The 19,808-nt window shown below is 34.9% G+C and overlaps 3 protein-coding genes across 3 annotated transcripts in view; 2 read left to right on the forward strand and 1 right to left on the reverse strand.

Annotated features, from left to right (window-relative positions):
* The window catches only part of LOC135686933 (C2 domain-containing protein 3), a 29,196-nt gene extending 22,767 nt beyond the window's left edge, over positions 1–6,429 (forward strand). The window contains exons 31-37 of the mRNA XM_065203338.2: positions 1,376–1,517; positions 2,260–2,299; positions 2,406–2,545; positions 3,778–3,855; positions 4,022–4,224; positions 4,502–5,542; positions 6,025–6,429. Of these exons, the coding sequence (XP_065059410.2) occupies positions 1,376–1,517; positions 2,260–2,299; positions 2,406–2,545; positions 3,778–3,855; positions 4,022–4,224; positions 4,502–5,542; positions 6,025–6,334 (1,954 nt within the window). The 3' untranslated portion in view covers positions 6,335–6,429. The remainder of the gene's footprint in view (positions 1–1,375; positions 1,518–2,259; positions 2,300–2,405; positions 2,546–3,777; positions 3,856–4,021; positions 4,225–4,501; positions 5,543–6,024) is intronic.
* An 82-nt stretch (positions 6,430–6,511) lies between these two features.
* Positions 6,512–7,762, reverse strand: LOC135686939 (diphthamide biosynthesis protein 3). The gene is made up of 2 exons (XM_065203344.2): positions 7,580–7,762; positions 6,512–7,134 (listed from the first exon to the last, which is right to left on the reverse strand). Exons 1-2 carry the CDS (start codon positions 7,760–7,762, stop codon positions 7,069–7,071), a joined length of 249 nt encoding a protein of 82 aa, XP_065059416.1. The 3' UTR covers positions 6,512–7,068.
* A 120-nt stretch (positions 7,763–7,882) lies between these two features.
* LOC135686934 (coiled-coil domain-containing protein 146) lies at positions 7,883–19,541 on the forward strand. Its single transcript, XM_065203340.2, has 22 exons — positions 7,883–8,028; positions 8,253–8,479; positions 9,297–9,824; positions 10,277–10,350; positions 10,487–10,544; positions 10,671–10,766; positions 10,887–10,960; positions 11,448–11,546; positions 11,950–12,133; positions 12,508–12,767; positions 13,082–13,163; positions 13,802–13,884; positions 14,787–14,907; positions 15,216–15,319; positions 15,660–15,724; positions 15,870–15,940; positions 16,787–16,879; positions 17,235–17,363; positions 17,799–17,936; positions 18,116–18,193; positions 18,465–18,635; positions 19,276–19,541. The coding sequence occupies exons 2-22, from the start codon at positions 8,261–8,263 to the stop codon at positions 19,477–19,479; spliced, it is 2,931 nt and encodes a 976-aa protein (XP_065059412.2). The 5' UTR covers positions 7,883–8,028; positions 8,253–8,260; the 3' UTR covers positions 19,480–19,541.
* Positions 19,542–19,808: the final 267 nt, after the last annotated feature.

The following is a 19,808-nucleotide window of genomic DNA, read 5'->3' on the forward strand; positions in this document are numbered from 1 at the left end:
TGGGTAACGATATTACTCCAATCCTGTAATTCTATGTTAGCAAAAAAGGTTATATGGAACTCAATTCCACCTTTCAAAAGCTATACTAAATTTGCTTTTGTACATTTTTTTTCAATAAAGTAAAGCAATTTCATCCAAAAACTTTTATGTATCCATACGATGGTGTTTACCTCTTGCTTCGCTTCCTTTTCAAATGTAATGTTACATTTAACTCGATTTGTCTCAGCATATGTGCTGTGATCCCATGTTACAGTGTGCAATAAAGCAAACTTTAGCATTGATTAGCATCTTGTTTAAAGTAACTTAAAGTTTCTTAAGAAAGTAATTTTTATGAAGATAGGAAGGACTTGTTTCAGTTTTCTCATTTTATGGTGAGTAGAAGCAACGAAAATTGGAGAAGTACGAAACAGTGCATCTCTGAGCAGTATGTGAGCCCTGAATCACGATATTTCCTCCATGCTTTAATAATTTTACATTCAGTTCATAAGGCCTGCAGCTTTGCTATTCTTTGACCATTTGATTGCAATGTCGTCTTGATGAGTAGGTAATGAAGATTGTTGTTTACCTGTCTGATATAAACTGTTTACCTGTTGGGAAGGTTCCCATTGCTCATTGTCCCAGCTAATTTGTTCATATTTATAAAGCAATTTTCGAATGATTCTAGTATTCTTTGACTTTTCACTCTCTTCTAGTTTCTCAATTTGAAAGTCTTTTTTGCTTAATTGTTTATATGACTTTTAGTATTAGACATGTTTTACCAACAATATTATGGATGTTTCTATAATTTTGATTATTATAAATGCTAATGATAATTCTAAAAATAATTTATAGCCTTAAATATAATCATAAAATGTTTCAGACATAAACCTTTACCAGTATTAGCAACCCGTTACCAGTATTATTCAGGCATAACCCTTTATTTAAAATCGTCATCTTCGTATATTTCGTATAATTATAGCTGCACATTCACAAACAGTGGCAGCGCCAAGGGGGTTAAGGAAGGGTAATTCCCCACCCCCCCCCCCCCCCCCGATTTTTTTAAAACATGGTCTACATTTTTCTTCTAAAAACTGATTAAAAAGCACTAGGTAGGGGTAGATTCTAATTCCTAAGGAAAATTAGCCTGGTACAAAGCACTGAAACGAGGAAGAATGGGCGTGGTCTCACTGGCTACGCCCATTACCCTCTCACTCTGCAGCAGCTGGTGCCACCACTGCACATAACTGATATGATAATTATTTATGTATTTATTATTTATCTTAGTAAGTTATGGTTCAAATCTTGTCCTACCCTAAATTATCTTTTTGAGGCAGTTCACTGCCAAGAATACTTCTTGAATAGCATCCATCTCTTTATCTAATTGTTTTGATTTTAGGTGCCCACCATCAACATTTATGGCCTACCAACTGACACCATTTCATCGGTCTGTTTGTACACCTATTGTTTTTCATTCTACAAAACCGTGTTGGAGTTTTAAGAAGGTGGAAAGACTTGATCTTGCCAAAATTCCAAACCAAGTATGTTTTGATTGAATCTCTTTTATAAGCATGTTTAAGAAACAATGACAAATTCATTCAATTTGATGCTTGGGAGGTCATCGCAGATCTTGCTTGCTCCAAAGCACTCTGCTGAATTAAAACTGGAATTTGGATGAAGTTGATTATGCAATGGGTTTATTCACTACAGTTGTTGAGATGCTACTGATGTTCTCTGAATAATATTTAATGATTGTTTCCTTTAATTTATATTATGTGTAACAAGATACATAAAGCCAGCAATTATCCATTAACAGTCTTATGTTTGATGCTTTTCTAAAAATGTCATCCTTAATAAATTTGTTTTTCATCCTACAGTGTCAATAAGATAATTATCTAGTAACAGACTTTTCTGATCAATTCTAATTAAGTTAAATTTGATGAATAATTAGTTACTCTACTCAGGGAGTGCTCTCTCCTCGATTAGTCTATCTACTGAGAGAGCTCCTCCTCAAATAAATTCCTCTCCCTACAAAAGTCCATTTCAGTAGTATTGTATAATTCGTGTTGTATTGTATTTGTTATTTTTAGTTGTATTGTTGTCAGACTTGTGTATGTAGTGGAATTTTAAATATGAAAACTTGAACTTGAACTTGACAGCTGAAGTTACTGAAATATCTAATAATAAATATATGAAATATGAAATAAATATATTGAGAAAAATCATTTTATCTGTCATCATTTTATATGCTTTTTATTGATTAAATTCATATTTGCATTGAAGGTTTTGGTTTTCAAGCTGTTCAAAAAGACACTGTCTAATGGTAATATTTTCATTTATTTAGTCTTAAAATTAACTTAAATTTTTAGCATTTGATTTTTCCAATTCTTCCAATACCATTTGAATTAACAAAGATCGTTGGATTCTAGATCAGAAGCCAGATACATCCAAAGATCCAGTTATTGGCACAACAACTGTAGATATTTCTCTTCTTTTTGCTGGTTTTCGTCAAATCCATGGCTGGTACACCATTGTAGACTTTTCTGGACAAAATGTGGGTCAGGTCAAGGTAATTGAATTGTTGAGGTATTTCGAGCTTTATATAACAAAAATGCTATCCAACAATATGCCCATACTGGAAAGCGTGTATGTTACGCCAAATTTGGCGTACAATAGAGGTACTTACGCTAAATTATGGCACATTTCTCTGTCACAACTTTGGCGTAATTGCATTAGCGTGGTGTGAATGTACTAGTTTTTAATCTGTCCCATAACCCTCCCTTTGTGCTGAAAGTTTCTGTAGTCGACATAAAAAAGTATTTTTTTAAAACTGCATGAATTTGAAAACGGTATTAAACGTTTCATCCTCAAAACATTCCCCACCCCCATTTATTAAGAAAGTTGGTCTCTGAGAAAAGTGCAGATCTGCAGTAAGATGAGTACCGCAGATAGCGAGGGGTTGATATGTCAGACAAAATGCGAAATTGAGACGGAATTCAACAACAGGAAGTCAAGATATGACTAAGCAGTTGAGAGTTGATATATAATAACCTGATCTATAGGGTATGTCGCAAAAATTTTATGCTGGCTTCACTTGCAGGGGAGCTCCACTTCAGTTTTATCCAACATCAAAGAAAAATCTGGTGGCCCTGACTAATGACACTTAAAATAGCATACCTTATTTAAAATGTGTTTGCAATGGGAGGCGTGTTTCGATATTCTTAAGGGTGTGGTTCGCAAAGCATTTCCCTTGGGTAGACCCTCGGACCCCCTACTGTTAGGTTCATGTGTGCTCTAAACCTCCTCTACCTGGCTACGCCAATGATGCCTGAGTACCGTTTTCATTTGGAAATGATACAATATTAAAAATTTGAGGTATATGAAAACAATACCCTGATAAACAGGACATCCCTGTCAGACAAATATAGCATACTACGCATTCTCCCAAGCGTTGCTTACCGTGGCAAGCTGGCAGTAGGAATCAGACACCAATATAAGTGGCGCAAAACATATGGCATGCAAAAAGGCAAACTTTCGAGTATAGCAATATGCCATCTTAATTTTCATTGTTGTTTGTACTGTATATAAATCATAGGAAAGCTCCAGATTTCAATTAGTTGTTCACTATTTAGGGTTTACATTCACAAACAAAGAGTCAAAACATTTATTGTTCTTGAACAAAAAGTTGGCACATAACTTGAAATTATGTTTTAGATAATGATGATACAGTTTGAATTGACATGTCATGACTTTTTGTATTTATACCTGCAAAACCATATGTTCTGAACTAATATTTTTTAGGTGGGAGTCATTCCTGGAAAACCAGTAGCCACTTCTCCTTCAGCCAGATACTTCTGCAGAGAGGTGTTAGCTGATAAGGTAAGTGAATAGAAATTCAAGTATCATTTTTTCAGTGTTTGTAAATTGAAGGGAAAAAGCAAATTCCTTCATGTTGCCACTAGCATGCAAATCTTTGTGAATTTTCTTGGTAGCTATCTTCATATTTCATAAAATTCGCCTTCTTTTGTTTTTGACTTCAATACAGATACATGGTGATCTTTTCTGGGGATCCAATCCGGTAAGAGCACTAGATTTTGAAGACATCGATCAAGGCCAAAAAGATGAATGGTTAGGAAAGAAATCAACTTCAAAAGTCATCCCTTCTGCTGAGGTGCAAAGGCAAGAGACAAACGAGCAGAATCCAGTGGAGCCTTCTTCATCAACATCTACTTTGTTTCACAGATTAAGGTTACAGCTTATTTACTTAATATCTATATTTAAGACAAGACAAAAACATGGTATGAAAAAGATTGGTTTTGATAAACCCCAATAGATATATATGTATATTTATTCTATCTATACAATTCATGGACTTGAAGAATTGCTCAGTTTGTTTCTCTATATGATATGAGAAGTACTCTCATGTGGAGACCCAAGTGAATTTTAAAATGTACAGCTTTACTTTCCCCTTGATATGATGTGATGTTTTTATAACATATTTGATTTATTTATTTTTCATCTCCAGGGATCAAATGTCAGATCTTGATGATCTGACAAAGGAGCTTCGAAATAGGCTAAAATCATATGATCAACAAGATGTGAAAGTTAGAAGTGAGGTCAGGATTCCTGATGAGGACATACATAGATTTTTGTTAGACAACTTGACTGTGGAAAACAATGATGGAAATGATTCAGGAAATAAATCAAATGTGGTAGGGAATAAAAATGAGCCTTTCAGAACAGCAGATATTGACATAGTTACAATGGGACAAAACATGGATGTAGAAGAGCTGAGTGCAGATTATAGCAATCATCCAAATGATGACCCTCAAAAACTGAGTGATTTAGAAAATAATGATGCTATGTTACCTGAACACAGATGTCTTGAGGATGATGTTATGAATATTCATGATACTTTATCTGCTCCAGAACCTGGTGAAAATGCAAACCCAATTACAGACCACAGACTTTATGATAGCTTTGATGATGTATTGAAAGACTGGCAGTCGTATAGACAGGAAACCCATGCACATGATTTTCTTAACTCTGATGGTTCTATTTCTGAAGACTCTGTTCAGACTAAGCAAAAGCCTCCAAGCACAGATTCACCTAAAGAGCTAATAGTTTCAAATATAAGTGATATATCATTTCTATCAGAAATAAACAAATTCAATTATAATCAATGTAAGACTAAAGCAGAAAGAAAAAATGGAGAATCTGCCAGACTGGACTTAGAAAATAGTTCTCACATTGGATCTGTAGGAAACTTGAACCCAGAGAATGGCAATTCAAGTTTTGCAAGTGAAAAAGATGTTGAAGCTTCTTATTCTGAAGTTGATGTTTTAGGCAAAATTCTTAATGATAGAGAAGGAGATTTTACTGCATTGTTTCCAGGAGAGCCTGTTTCATTCAGTCCTGATGAAAAATTGGTAGACAATTCAATTTCTGATAAGGACATCATCTACTCTGATAGAGAAGGCAATGACAGGAATTGTGATCTCAGTGATAAAAATTTACTTGCAAGTTCTCCAGAGCAAAACTTTCACCAACAGTCTCATTCTAACAAGTATGTCTTCTTATTTGTGTTCTTATTTGCATTTGCTGCTCTAGCTTTTGAAGGCAGTTTAAGACATTGAGAAGTTATGCTTATTAAGAATTTTCCAGGTCCTTTCTCTTGATGTGACCACAGTGTATGATTCCTATGCTTTTAATTATAAGGAGCTAGTGATTACCCTAATTCTTAGTGATGGTTTTGTCATGTCAGTAACTCAAACCCAAAACCCTTGGATCTTTAGTCTGCAACCCTAACCACTTAGCCAGCATCACAACTATGGTGCTGTTAGATATTGGAATATAATATAACCAAAAAACATTGTCTGCTTATTTTACCATAAAGTGGCTTATGCATTGTCAATGATATTGATATTGAGGTAGTATATGCATAAAATATTCTTGCAAATTTACCCAACCTTATAAACAAGATCCGTCAAGTTCAAATCAATGTTTAATTGTATTTTGTAGCATTGCCACTTATAATTTTTAATTTAGTGAAAATTGTGCACTGCCAACCAAATCTCCAGAGCTACCAAACTTCTTTATGCCATCTGATATGCTTGTCAAGTCTATGCAAAAATATCGTTTGACAAAAGTGCATAGCAGTGGTCTGGAGGATGATGCACAGGCTGAGAATAAAGATGAGCATCATGGATTTGGAACAAAAGAAATTGAACAAGAATATAAAAGAAAAAGACAATTATATATAACCAAGGAAACAAGACCTTCATTAGATAAACCACCCCCATTGCAAATATCAGAGATGAACAGAATAGCAAGTATTTTCACTTCAAAGTTCACTTGATTTTGTATTTAGATTAAAATGTGACAAGTCATTGTTCTTGATGTTGAAATCTGTTAATATGTAGATTTATGGAAGATAAACTATGAATGAGACAACCTCTTCATTTGGACTTGTCATCTTGATAATACTCATCATCAGAAAATATAATTTATAGACGGAATTATACTTTATTTTATAAAATGCACAACATTTATTGAAATTATGCAGAAAACAATGTGTCATGCAACAATCTCTTTGATTAATTCTCTAAAGGAAGTAGCAATTCTTGGATGGAAGATGCCCAAAAAAACACAGACAAATTAAATGAAAGTTAATCTGAAAAGTAAAGTTCAAATCAAAATTTGTGATTTTAGTTAGCATTATGGCGAAATTTCACTCAGAGAGATTTTTTCTTATACCTTCAAGGTGTGAAAATGACTTGCAAAAAATGAGGGCTATTTACAATGTATCTTGATTTATGGAAAATTTGATCTCATCTTATCAAAACAATAGGCTTTTCCCCAAATATTTGACCAAGTGTCTGCCCCTGGCACCATGTCTCAGTTTTGAAATGCTATTATTCCAAAATTTACCAGAGCTCTTAGTGAATGCTTTTCTCAGTGTAAATTGATCCTTGTTTTCTGTTTACTTTTTTCCACATTTTGTTAACAGATGTATTTGATATACATATGTAGCTAATATTACTGAGGCATTAGTCTAGGCCCATAGCTCTGGTTGCATTACAAACAGAACCTTTAATTCTTCTCAAGTGGTTTTGCTTTCAGTGCAGGCTCAACTTCTTCACATTGCAGGAAGTCCTCCTACAAAAATAAGACATTAAAATGTTTAACAGCATGGTTAAGACTTTTTTAGCAAAAGAATAAAAGAATTGGAGATAGCATAGTATTATGAACTTAAAGAGAGTTGATATTGAACTCAAATGATTGCAAACAAAGCTGATTTGAATTGCAAACTCAGATCTTGGTACATTTATTATGCCAATTACTTGGTGTAAAGTGAGTTTCAAGAATAGACACGGTAGTGCTAACATGAGTAATGTTTCTGTGTCAGTCTGCAGAGTGTAGCAGATACAGGCAAAATGAGATCTCACAAATCTATATGCCAGGTTGGAAAGGTTGTGTGATTTTGCCTGGCATTTTGATGACTTTCAAAATCATCAACCTTCTCCAGTTCCTTATTCGAAGATCAATGTATAGCGTTCTTTTATATTTTTTACTTCAATCATCAAATTTTATGAGTATTTACCAGATCGTAGATCACACGGACAATCAAAGAACAGCTAGGACATGTGGCCACATCCTCCCCATTTTCAAGCTCTTCTTTCGTTATGGCGAATCTGTCCCCACACGGACATGGGTAGTAGTATGTTTCTGTATCTTCGTCAAACTCGAAATCTTCTATCTCGACTTCGTCATGAAATACTGACATCTTTGAAGTGTATTTTCAATTTAACTGACATCACATATATCTTTCGGCGAGTGAGTCCGGCTTCTGCCGCCATTGATTGTATTGCACGAGCTAGTTACCTCTTATTGACAACAGCCTCAGTCTGACGCAACCCGAAAACTGAATGCTGCCAAGCAACTTGCAAATCAAAGCAAGAAGGGATCAAAGATGATTTGTATTTGCAGCGATTTTGCGACTTCAAACTGAAGATTTGCAGCAATTTCTTGGCTCTTAAGTGAAGATTTAAGGTATTTCATAAAGAGATTCTTCTTATTATAGAATCATATGTTTAGAAAGAGTCTATTTGATTCCATTTATTTTTATGTATCATACGCACACAACGCATAGCACCATACGCATAGTGGTAACTTCGATTGATTGATTGTGATTTAAATCAATATGAGAGGCCCTTGATAAAATTTTTTAGTTAGAAATAAACATATTTGGCAATTAGAAAAAGCTACTGTTGCAGGAAATAAAATGGACACTGGACAGCAGCCAAATCTTTATGCTGTTAGAGAGGAAGATGATGGGGATAATGAAAATGTTAATGATACAGAGAGGGATAACAAGGAGGCTTTATCATCATCGTCACCTGAAGAGGATATTGTTCTTTATCCCATGGCACCAAGGACACAATCGCAAGCTGATAATCAAGTGGATGTCAAAATAAGTCCAGCCTATCAAATTCTAGATCAGGTAACTCAGTTATAACTATGAGAGTAAAAATGTTGTGTTTATTGTCAAGAAGAATAATAATTGATAGAAACACTGATTTAATCAAACTCCTATGTAAGTTGTCAACATTTTCCAAGGTTCACCACATCTTTTGCTTCAATGATTTTTGTTGGCAAGCACTTCATTGAACCAGTTACACAGGGGAGCCATCATAGCTCCATCACAAAGTCAGAGGACCTGAAGAGTGAGAGAGGAATTTTCCCGCACTCTCAATTAATTTTCTTAAAAAAATCCTGTTGCCTTTAAACTTCACTTGTTTGTTTCTGGCATGTTTTCCTTGGTATCAGAGAAAGGAATTTTGGCACCACGTTCCCTCAATGACGCATAGTCAAAGCCAACATACATGAGCCAACGTTTCTTAATTGAGAATGTCAGTAAAAAGTCCAATTGCAAAATGAGGATTACTGGTTCTTAATCAGGTTTTAAGTTTCTGATATTTTTTGTATTGAGAACAAACAGCTAAGCTATAAAGTTCAAAATGTCAATTTGCTTCTTCAATGACTGATTCTAATTTGTTGTTTTTCTGCTCTTAATGTTTTCTATTGATCTTCTAGAATACATTTTAAGTGTATAGTTAAAGTTAAAGAATATATTTTTTTAAGAGAGTTAAATTTGTCAAGAGTTATTGACCAGTTAAGTTTGGTCATTATTTGGATAATATTCTATATAATGAAAACATTTGTATACAGCAAGAGTATTAAATCAATATATAGGACAAATGGCTTTTTTTCTGAAAGTTTGTTGCTTGTAATTTTCTTTGATTGTTATTTTATGACAGTTGTTTGCAAGTGGTGAAATATCAGGGGAAAAGGCTGCCAGACTAAAAGCAAAATACCAAGACTTAGTGGAATTCCTAAAGACAACAAGGGAGACAGAGGCATCCCTTCTGTATAATGCCAAATCTTTAATTCAAGAGGTCCAAAGGCAAAGGTTAGAGCTGGAGAAGGGTGAAGCCTTCCCTGACGTAGAAGACAATGAAGTTAAGAGGTTGAGAAGTGATTGGTTGAAACACAGCAATGAAATATCAGCTTCAGAAGATCGTCTTAGTCAACTGAATTTCAAGCTTGATGGGTTAAGGGAAGAAAAAAGGCTACTTCTACGGGAATATGATAGAATGCCTAAAAAAGAAGAAATTGATAAGCAGTTACAGGAACTCGAAACAAACAGTGAAGAGCTGAAAATTGAGATTGCTCAAAGAATTCATGAAGGGAACAATCTGAAAGAAGAACTAACTTCCAGAGATCAACAAATTGAAAGCTTGTCAAAAAAAATTGAAAAGAAAGAAGCAGAGGAGCAAAACTTGAAGGTATAAACATGGTGAAACTCTGTTTTATTAACTTTAATAGGGTTTTCTAGAGCCATAACAGGCATGTGTTCAGCTTGAGCACAATCAGATCTCTGTTATTTGATGCTGTAAAGTTAGCTTAGCAGACTCCTTAAATTGGGTTTGTAAATATGGCAAAGTTTGTAATTTTTGGATTAGCCAAGACTAGTACAAAAAATTTTTACTGCAATAGCAACAATAAAACAATTATTGATATCTGCTCAGGCTAACATCTGAAAATTGGATGGCATTGGCCATTTGGTGCACTAAGGTCCCTGGGCTATTGCTCAATATCCTCTTGCTCTCTTCCTTGGTAGGCCTTTCTTGTAAGGTAGAGATTTTTCAAATGAACTTTGTTACCTTTGCTGTTGGTTATCTTTTAGTTTTGATTTATGCCTTTACAGAAGGAGAAACTATCTCTTCATACTTTTTAGGACCAACTTCTAAAGATACATTCAGAGCCCGCCCATTTATCAAAGCAATCAGACTTAATAACAAGGCAGCAAAGGTTTGTAAAGTGTATTTTTTGTTTATTCAGTTTTTTTGTCAATTTTCATTAAATATAGCTGTGGTTTTTTTTGCACTGAATACATTAACTTGCAGAATTGTCCATCATCATTATCATTTTGATTTTTGAATGCTAGGGATTTCCAAGAAAAGAAAGACACAATAAAGGAACAAATAGAAGAGTTTAATAAAGAGGTAAATAACCCTTGAAATTTCTCAGAATAAAGATTTTTCTTGACTTGGATGTTTCATGTGACATGAATATCATGTTGAAAAATGTGTCCTGTTTCAAGATACTGATGATTAAAAATGGTTTTGTAGGTAAAAAAGGTTGCAGAAAGAAAGACACTCCACTTAGAAGAAAAAAGCCAACTCACCAGAGCCTTGGATGAGCAAAGAAGCATTTTTGAAGACAAGGTTACTATTTGTTGTTACAGCTTTTTTTCTAATTATTTATTGACCTTGAAATTGGAATTGATGTACTTGTTATGATATCAAAATTTTGTTGTTTCCATTTTCTATTTTTTTTTATTTTAGGAAAGAGAAGTTGACTTCTTAATGAAGGAATGCGACTTAGCAAAAGAGAAGCAAGCTGAGCTGTTGGGAGACAGGTATTCTCAGTTCTGAATCAGACGATACTTAATTTGTACTTTGTTTTTACAGTTTTATTGGGTTTTGTCAAGTTATAGCTGAGAAAACAAACTACAAATAGTCAAAGTCATTAAGCTTTTTCTCATCACAATCAAACATCATTAATGCTTTAGCTTGAGATATAACAGTGTTGTCCTTAGGGGGGCTGAAGCTGTGAGCAGGGGGCAATGGCCTTAAACCCCTTTCCCATTAAAACTCTCTAACCCAACAACCCTTAAAAAGTGTGCCCCTGGGCATCAGAGAAGAGAATAGAGAATTTGGTCTCATTTCAAATAGTAAAGATGTCATTAACCATACTCCTCTCTTCCCAAGAAAGCCAAATATCACCAACCTCCCAAGTCAAAGGAAGGAAATATCTGTTTGCATGATGGAATTTTGTCTTCTTGTGCAGGGCAGAAATTTCAACAAGGATGCAGAATTGATTACGTAGTTTATCTATTTCCTTAGAACCACACTTGATCTGAATCTAAAACACAGTCTACTTGAGAAGAAGAATGAGCATGATGTTCATGCGAGAAAGCAAAGGGAAAAAGATCGAAATCTGAAGTATGTTTTGCTGTCTCAGTTCATTTTACCTATGTTCATAATTCTTTCAAATAGTTTAATATAGTCTATGAATTTTCTTCCGATCATTTAATTTGTTTTCCGTCACGTTTTGTCACCTGCAAAAACCATTCCTTTATATCTTGCATTTTTCAGTAAAACAACAAATAGATATGTACAATGTGAAACACCTCTTTCAATTTCTCAAAGACTCAAATTTTCCCTTTTAGTTGTAGAAGTTTGATGATTCACTTTTAGCACCATCTATGCATTGTCCTTACATATTTTCTAAAAAAATTCGCAGGAAAATATAAGGTTATAATAATTGCAAGTCGTTTCAGTTCATTAAAGCTGAGACACATCAACCCTCTCAAACTACCTTTAATGGTAACTATTGTTGTTTTAGAATATTAAAGAAAGGTGAACTGCAGCTAAAAGCAGCCCAAGACAGTTTAGCACACGTCAAATCGATTCACGACAAAGTTGCTGGCCAAGTCGAGGCCCTTCCGAAAGATGACGGCAGTCTTCTTGAGAAGAGAAAGGAGCTTCAGAAGGAAGTTGACATCGCCAGACGAAACCTTGCTTTAAAGGTTGGTTTCTGCTTCTAATTCTTTTTCATTTTAAAACTTGAAGAGCAAAGCTTTACGTAATGTTGTAATATAGGTTTTATGTTTTTATTCATTTTCTTTCTGATATGCCAATTTATTTCTATTTTTAGTTTGATCATTATTTTTAATAACACATTTGAATCTATTTTGTTTCGGTGTCTCAATTAAGATTCAGTCAATTTTGTTTCGCCTTATGACATATTACTGTATTATTTTAAATGAATCTTAATAACTCATAACCCTTCATCAGCTGGCAAACTATGTCAAAAACGTAACACAAAATGACAGCCTGCTCTTAACTTAAATTAACTTAACTTAACTTAACTTAACTTAACTTAACTTAACTTAACTTTTAGAACGCGGCTACTGCGAGGGAACGTCACAATGTAGAGGAAGGCAAGCAGAAAGAGGAGCAGCTGCTTGCAGAGCAAGGTCAGTTGCGGGTCGACGTCGTCGATTTAACGAGGCTTGCTCAGATAAAAGCCGATGAGAGGGAGCAGAAAGCACGTGACTACCTCAAAGCCGAGCTTAGATATCAAAGAGCGTTGGAGGACCTGAAAACCAAAGAACTTACAATCCAAGACAGTGCAAAGAAACACACTGAAGTGCAGCATAGGTACGTGATTTGCGATTTTCATTTTTCGATCCAGTAGGTCAGTTTAGAACTAGCTTAAAGTGCATATTTGACATTGGGATTGAATGGAGGAAATATGAAAATGCATTTGAAATTATGAAGCCTTTTACTGAAAGTCCTTTCTTTGGCTACCGCATTTTTCTTGAAAATTATATGAATGTGAAACCCAGAATAACATAACTAGCAGTGCAAACTTCAGACCAAAAAAGCAGAAGGATTTCAATAGATTGATTTGAATACAACCCGCATTGTCTTATACACCACTGTGTAATTTCCTTACAAATCACCATCCGTAGGCTACAAGAGTTTGCAAAGCTGTATGACGTCATAAAGAATGAAAGGAATAAATGTGTGAATCAGATTCAGACCAGTACTCAGGTATGCTCTATTTTTGTCAATTTATACATCCATTGTTATTTAACAGAGTTAAAATTGATATACTGGCTGACAGACTTCAATGTAAAGTTTTTGGAGAAAAAAATAATCCTCGTTTCTCTTAGCCCTTTATTTGATCTGAAATCTCCTATAACTGTTTTATGAATAATCCCTTCCCTGTCACAAGCAATTCTAAGAAGAGTCTGCTGCGCAGAACACTTGCTGGTAACCGTACGAATGGCTTTTAAATTGGTGACTGGGCTTACAGCTGATTTTGAATTCCTTCAAACTATGAGATGAAAACACCACATTTACCAACATTCTCCTCCTTTTTGCAACCTGAATCTTAACAACGAGACCGGCCTATTAAATGCTATCCTTTTCTTGCAGTTCTTGTCTTCTCCCGCTTTAGTCTTCTCTTTCGTCTTCTCCCGCTTTAGTCTTCTCTTTCGTCTTCTCCTGATTTAGCTTTACCTCTCCTGGCTTTATTTCATCATCTAGACTAGATGGACGGATTATCTGTGAATTTTCACGTCTTCTCTCCATCTTCTGTCTCAAACCCGAGATTTCTTAGTTTTGATGTTTTTGACGCATAAATTAAGTGGTAAAATGATTTTAGCAATCTTTTTCTTACTTTTTAGCAAGCTGCAGAAATGAGAGAGAAGATAAAAATTCTCCAAAATGAAATTGAAATTTTAAGAACAGCAGCTGCTGCAAGAGAGAGGTGAGTTTTTGTGCTTTGCAACAGTACAATGTTTTATTGACTAAATTCTCTGATAAAACATTGTTTGATCTTTATCACAATGCTTAATGCAGGGTTCATGAAATTCTGATCCATTGGCATTGTAGACAAAATATTAACAAAACTACATTCTTATCAGTGAGATATGCAGGGTTAGAAAAGCGTAGATTTTATAATGAACTAAGCATTCAAGAGTACCGTAAGTCATTTTTATGGGATTATTAAGAGCAAACCTATTTCTCTACCATGTTACTGCGCTCTATGCCAAAGTTATTTGCCTGTAATTACACGGGTATTTGACGATAGCACAGAAGAGCAGACATTTAGCGTGCTACAAAATTTTTGTTTGAGAGTTCTCTGAGTATAAGTGTCAGGCAATAGCCAAGAGGTAAGTAGAGATTTGTATCCAGATGCGGAACAAAAGTAAAGTGAGAGAAAGAATGATGTTTTTATTGGTTCCTTGCCTTCTACTTTTTGTCACTATACGACACTTCTGCTCCAAGAGCTCTTAAATCTGTTTGAGTATGTCATGCTTCTACTTTTCCATGCGACTGCAATAATTTTAGTGTGAATTTGACTTTTGTGTTTGTTAGGAAAGAAGTAAAATAGAAAGATGGGACTTAAAATGTCACAACTTTAGATGTCACAACTTTGTGAATGTCGTTTTTGACAACTTTGTGAATTAAAACTTTGCCAATGCAAGGAATTTTGATATTTTTATTAGGGTTTCTCTGTGATCTAAAAGATAAATAGGGCGTTAAAAAATATTTTGAGAATTGTTAAAATGTTTGCTTTATATAAAGAACAATTGAAGAGGATTGTCACTCTTTAATCTTTTGACGTGTACGATATGTATCAGTCAAAGATCTCATTATGTTTTCTAGACATCTTCAGAAGGCAAAACTAAAGCATGGAAGTGCCGTTATAATACGTGACAGTCTCCGCAATGAGGTCAGCAAACAGCAAATGAATGCGGAGGAGCTTAAGGAAAAACGGGAACAACAGGTAATTAGGCTCATTCATGAATTTGGCAAAAGCAGTAAGAAAAGTTGCACATAATTTATAATTTTATATGAATAATATCTACTCCTAGATTCAGTCATGGAAATGATAATAAATGGGCTATTAGCCTTGATTTCAGTGACTGGTTTTTTTTGCTATCAACTTTTGCCCATACGTGTCACAGGTTCAAACTATACCATATTTTGCTATATGCATTACTTCACAAACTGATAATCCATTTTTAACTAAATTGCCCAGCGTTATATAAACTGAACTCTTATTATAACGTTGTTGCATATTGTTTGTTTTAGCGACTTGCTATAGCAAAATTGAATGATATGATAAGCAAAGCGGAGGAAAATATGGTGGAACTGCGAAGGCAATATGAAGCTGCTGTACAGGAGAGAAATAGCAGGTATCAGCCACTTTCAGCAGTTTATATTTTTACCTAGACGACTCAATACTGAGACATGCCGTACTGCAACATCTGTGCTGAGTTTTGTGTCCTTATAGCTATTTTCTATTATTTTACAAAAACTCTAATATTGATAGATTCTTTGATTTGAGAATCATTGACATGTTAGTTTGCATTGGTACCTTTTCCATTTATTTAAAACAGTAACAACGAGCAATTGGGTGGAATGTCTTCAAATGATGCCATATTTTTCCCAACTGTCAATGCATCTAGAGTGTGTTTTCACTTTTTCTTGTCGACAACCAACTGAACTTTTTGTCATTTTCTGTTCCTTTTTAAGGGGAATCCACTTAATTGAAAGAAACGAGGAAGTTTGTGTTTTCTACGAAAAAGTTAACGTTCAAGGTAAATTTTCAGATGATTTTCTTCCATATGTTTTGCTATTCAATTCAGAATTTTTTTCATTTTTGTGCATTCCTATACAATCCAGAATAATTTTTTCTTGTTTACACTTTCTAGGATTAAAGTATTCACATTTTTTTACTTGCAGAGTCAATGATTAGAAATGGAGAAATGGAACTAAAGAACAGAGAGGAAGAGATTCGGTTTTTGAAGATGGAAGTAAGTTGTTATCATTACTATTCTCATTTGCTTGCTATCATATTTCAGATGAAACCTCCGGAAATAATGTGGTTAGTCACCTTCTTAAGACAAGAAATTTTCAAAGGTGCATTCTTTTCAGCCCCTCCCCCCCCCCCTCCAAACTCCTGCCAGAATAAAACCTAGCTTATCAACATTTGTACAAGCTAATTTTGCCGTTTGCTGTCGCAATGTCCTATTTTGTATGTTTGTATTTTGCCTGATGAAACTGTGTTTCCAACAACCCTCTCTCAGTAAACAACCGGTTTAGGAAACAATAAACATTGGTCTTTAAATGTCAGAAAGTTTCTCTTACATGTAGCAATATAATCATCGCGTAATTTTTAAGTTCCTGTTGTCTTTCGCATGCATTTTGAGAGATTTTTGGCATAGATGAATGACTTGTTTATGTTCTCCCTGCCATCATTCCTTCTAACAAGCCCGGCACTGGCGTCTGTTTCTCAGCCTATGAGAATATTTATGGCATATAATGTAAACAGAATGTTTGAAAATCATGTCTTCCCCTACTTTGATATCTTAATGGCAATTTTGTTTTGAAATTTATGTTAATATGAGAGCGGAAGACTGTCGAAAGTCCGATTGTTTGAAATATTTATGGATGTAAAGCTTTTAACTCAGGCTTTGGTGTAAAATAAAAGTGACGGCTGTAAGTTGCATCTTTGAGTTTCACACTTAATGTGATCATCGATAAAGCTTAACATGTTTTAACTTGAACTCGAATTGCAGCGCATACGGTACCGAAAGCTATATGACAAACCGTTCAGTGACAGTTTTCAAGATTTCAGCTAATATATAAGAATCTTTTAGTCCGCAGATCTTAGACGGTCAAACAATTTAATGAAACGAGCATTACCGCAGAAAAGATCTTTGGATGATGAACTCGTTACACTGCAGTTACAGGTATTATTCTATTTCATTATCGTATCTTAAAATATTGTGCTTTTGCCATTTGTCTTGGGAACTTCTTGTTTAGCGATTGAGAAAGGCCATTAAAACGATTTTTCCACCCGGCCATTAGACAAGTTTGGTAGTAAGCCATATTTCCTCATTCCTATTATCTTATCTTTTTTCATACCTCTTGCAATTCTCTCTGTATTTTTTCCCAGTCTACAGAAAAAGTTCCCTTTGAAATCAGCATCACATTTTGGTCTCCACTTGCCTAGCTCTTGTTTTTGTCAGTTCCTTGGACCAGAGCTTGACACGATTGCAGGAATGGTATTTTTTCGAAATCTAATTTACTCTACGATTTTTCCAGCTACTGGAATGCCAAGAATATTTATTGGACCTTGAGAAGTCTTTGGAGAACCCAAGTCAAAGTGACAGAGTTCGGCTATTAGGGGGTAAGGATCCAAGCCAGGACGAGCTTTTGAAGAAAACTGCAGAGGTATGCTATCTTGATTCGTTTTCAATTGGTAAACAAGTTATTTAGCAGTATGATTGATGTTGTTTTGAAATTTATGAATCTAACTTATGATAAAAATTTGAACAGTTTATTAATTATAAAGTAGTGAAAATATAAAAGATATTGGACGCTACGGGGGTGCATCCGGGACTTTTAGAGACGAGGAGGAGGAGGAAGAGGAAAAACTGAACTACGAACGAACTTTTGGTACTTTGTAAATTAAATATGATATGTTTTGTTTTGTTCAAAGAAAATTCGAAAAAAGTCAGACGAAGACTTTGATTTATGGTAGATTCTTCACGTGGCCAGAAGAGAATTTACTTTAAAAATTAACATTTTAAGGCAGAAAATTAAACAAGCCTTTCAAAGTTAGCAACGTGGAGTTTCTCTTGCTGATCATTTTCTCTGTTTATTTAGTTGGAAAAAAGGCTTGCTGAGAAAGAAGAGCAGATGCTTGAAAAAGAGCTGATTTTAGAGGAAGTTACAAGATTGCTGGACAGAACAAAACACAAGACTGAAACTGGAAAAGAAGATACGTTAAAAATCGCAAAGAAGGTAGGGTTTGAGTACGTAGATAACATAATAATCTTCCTTCTCAACATGGTGATAAAAAAGTGAAAGAATTTTGCCTATTTGCATAAATTTTGATAAAAATGACGGTTGTCTTTTTCAATTTTTTCTCAAGAATAATCATTGATATTGAAAGGTAAATTTATATCCTGTTTTCTCTCAAGGTCAATGAGCTGCAGGCCAAAATCAAGGATATGACTCGAAAAATGATGGCTATGGTCTCAGAGTTGTCCATGAATCAGGTATTTTCAACTCTTTTATAATCGCCATATGAACCAGATGATTTCTCATTATTGTAAAAAATTGAAGTGGTAAAAACGCTTTTATCGATGTCAGATTCTTACACATTCTTTGACTTTAGAGACGGTATTGACAGCGAAGACTTACATGGGTTAGGTACGTTTTCGCACAGCTGTCAAAATATTTGCAGACTTTCCTTAACGCATAGTTTTCTTCTCTTGCCACTAAATAAATACACTCTTTAAAAGTTGTCATCTTAATGCTTCTGTTTAGGCCAAGGCGATGAAATTGCAGCAAGAACTCAAAGGTAAGGAAGCTCATCTGGAACAGTGTTATTTGAGAATGGAACGAGGCGAGCCTCCAAATGAGGAAATTGAAATTGAATGGCAAAAGATATTGCGACAAGAACTCCTGAGGAGGAACGAGATGGAGCAACGAAAAGCGGTTTGTCTTCTTACCTTTTCATCAATCGAATCAAGTGTATTGTATTTTTCTTGTACTTTTGCGGTAGCAGTATAGTTGAAGGTGATTGAAACAAAAGATCGAATTTTAGACGAACTTTTCCTTCAATGGAACAGGGGGTTTAAAATGAGTAGGGGGTCTATAAAAACATCGAAAAAATCAACAGGGACCGTTTTTCCGACTTGAGAGTAGTTACACATATCCTTTTCTAAATCGATGTTTTATTCAAAAGAGTTCCTTTTGTCCACCCCCATCTGATTCTGTAACGGTCTCGCCCACTGATTTTGGAGGGAAAAAGAAGGAGGTAACCAACGAGCATTTTTTGAAGATAAGACGCTGAACTTTTTTTGCTAAAAAAGTTATTTTTGCCAAGATTATAGTTTAAAGCAGAGCATTAATGAAATCCTATTTTTTCATGGCCCTTCTTTCTCATTTGGAAACCTATCCCTGCTCTTTTTAAGCCGTTTCAACGTCATTTATTGACCGTCAAAATTATAATTAACTATTACCAGTTAAGCCCTGCTCCTGGTCAACTCATTTTCATATTTCGTCAGATGAGAGACAAAAACAAAACTTCTCACTGCGTTTCTTTTCGTTTGATAAAATTTACTTTGTATTTTAGGCGGAAGAGGAAATTGAATTATACACAATTCCTGGTGGTATAACAACAACCGCAGAACCACGCCCGAATGCATACATTCCCGATGACGAATCAGAATTACCCGTGCCCAGGCCGTACGGAGCACACGCACCGTTCAAGCCAACTGAGCCCGGATCCAATTTGAGACACATCAGAAAACCAATCATAAAACCTATCGAGCTTTGAATCGTAAAGTTTGTAAATTTCAACATGTAAATAAATCATATCAATGAATTAATCATCCTGGATCTGTATCTATGCACTTTAACCCAATGCTAGTTACATTTTTTAAATTGGCATGACGTCATAGTGCAACCTATGTCTTGGAATGATGATTTTCCAGAGCATTTCAAGACCTGCCCGTGATCCAATAGAGAAATGGTTCTCTTCAAAGCTCTCGGCTCTAAAGCTGAAAGCAATAAGTTGGTAAGTGAATTAAAGCTGTGATGAAATCAAAAGCAAGTTGATAAATTGAGCAAAAGGCAGTCTGTAATTTCAGAACCCGATCCACGACT

The sequence above is a fragment of the Rhopilema esculentum genome, chromosome 6 (assembly GCF_057945365.1).
Source record: "Rhopilema esculentum isolate cy_ngs chromosome 6, ASM5794536v1, whole genome shotgun sequence".
NCBI classification, from domain to species: domain Eukaryota; kingdom Metazoa; phylum Cnidaria; class Scyphozoa; order Rhizostomeae; family Rhizostomatidae; genus Rhopilema; species Rhopilema esculentum.

Excerpts from the sequence above, each read along its gene's own strand:
- LOC135686939 (XM_065203344.2), bottom strand. The coding sequence starts at position 7,762 with ATGTCAGTATTTCATGACGAAGTCGAGATAGAAGATTTCGAGTTTGAC. Across the intron at positions 7,135-7,579 it reads TCCGTGTGATCTACGATCTG|GAGGACTTCCTGCAATGTGA; the intron begins GTAAATACTCAT and ends TTATTTTTGTAG.
- LOC135686934 (XM_065203340.2), top strand. The coding sequence starts at position 8,261 with ATGGACACTGGACAGCAGCCAAATCTTTATGCTGTTAGAGAGGAAGAT. Across the intron at positions 13,164-13,801 it reads AGATTCAGACCAGTACTCAG|CAAGCTGCAGAAATGAGAGA; the intron begins GTATGCTCTATT and ends CTTACTTTTTAG. Across the intron at positions 15,941-16,786 it reads TTCGGTTTTTGAAGATGGAA|TCCGCAGATCTTAGACGGTC; the intron begins GTAAGTTGTTAT and ends AGAATCTTTTAG.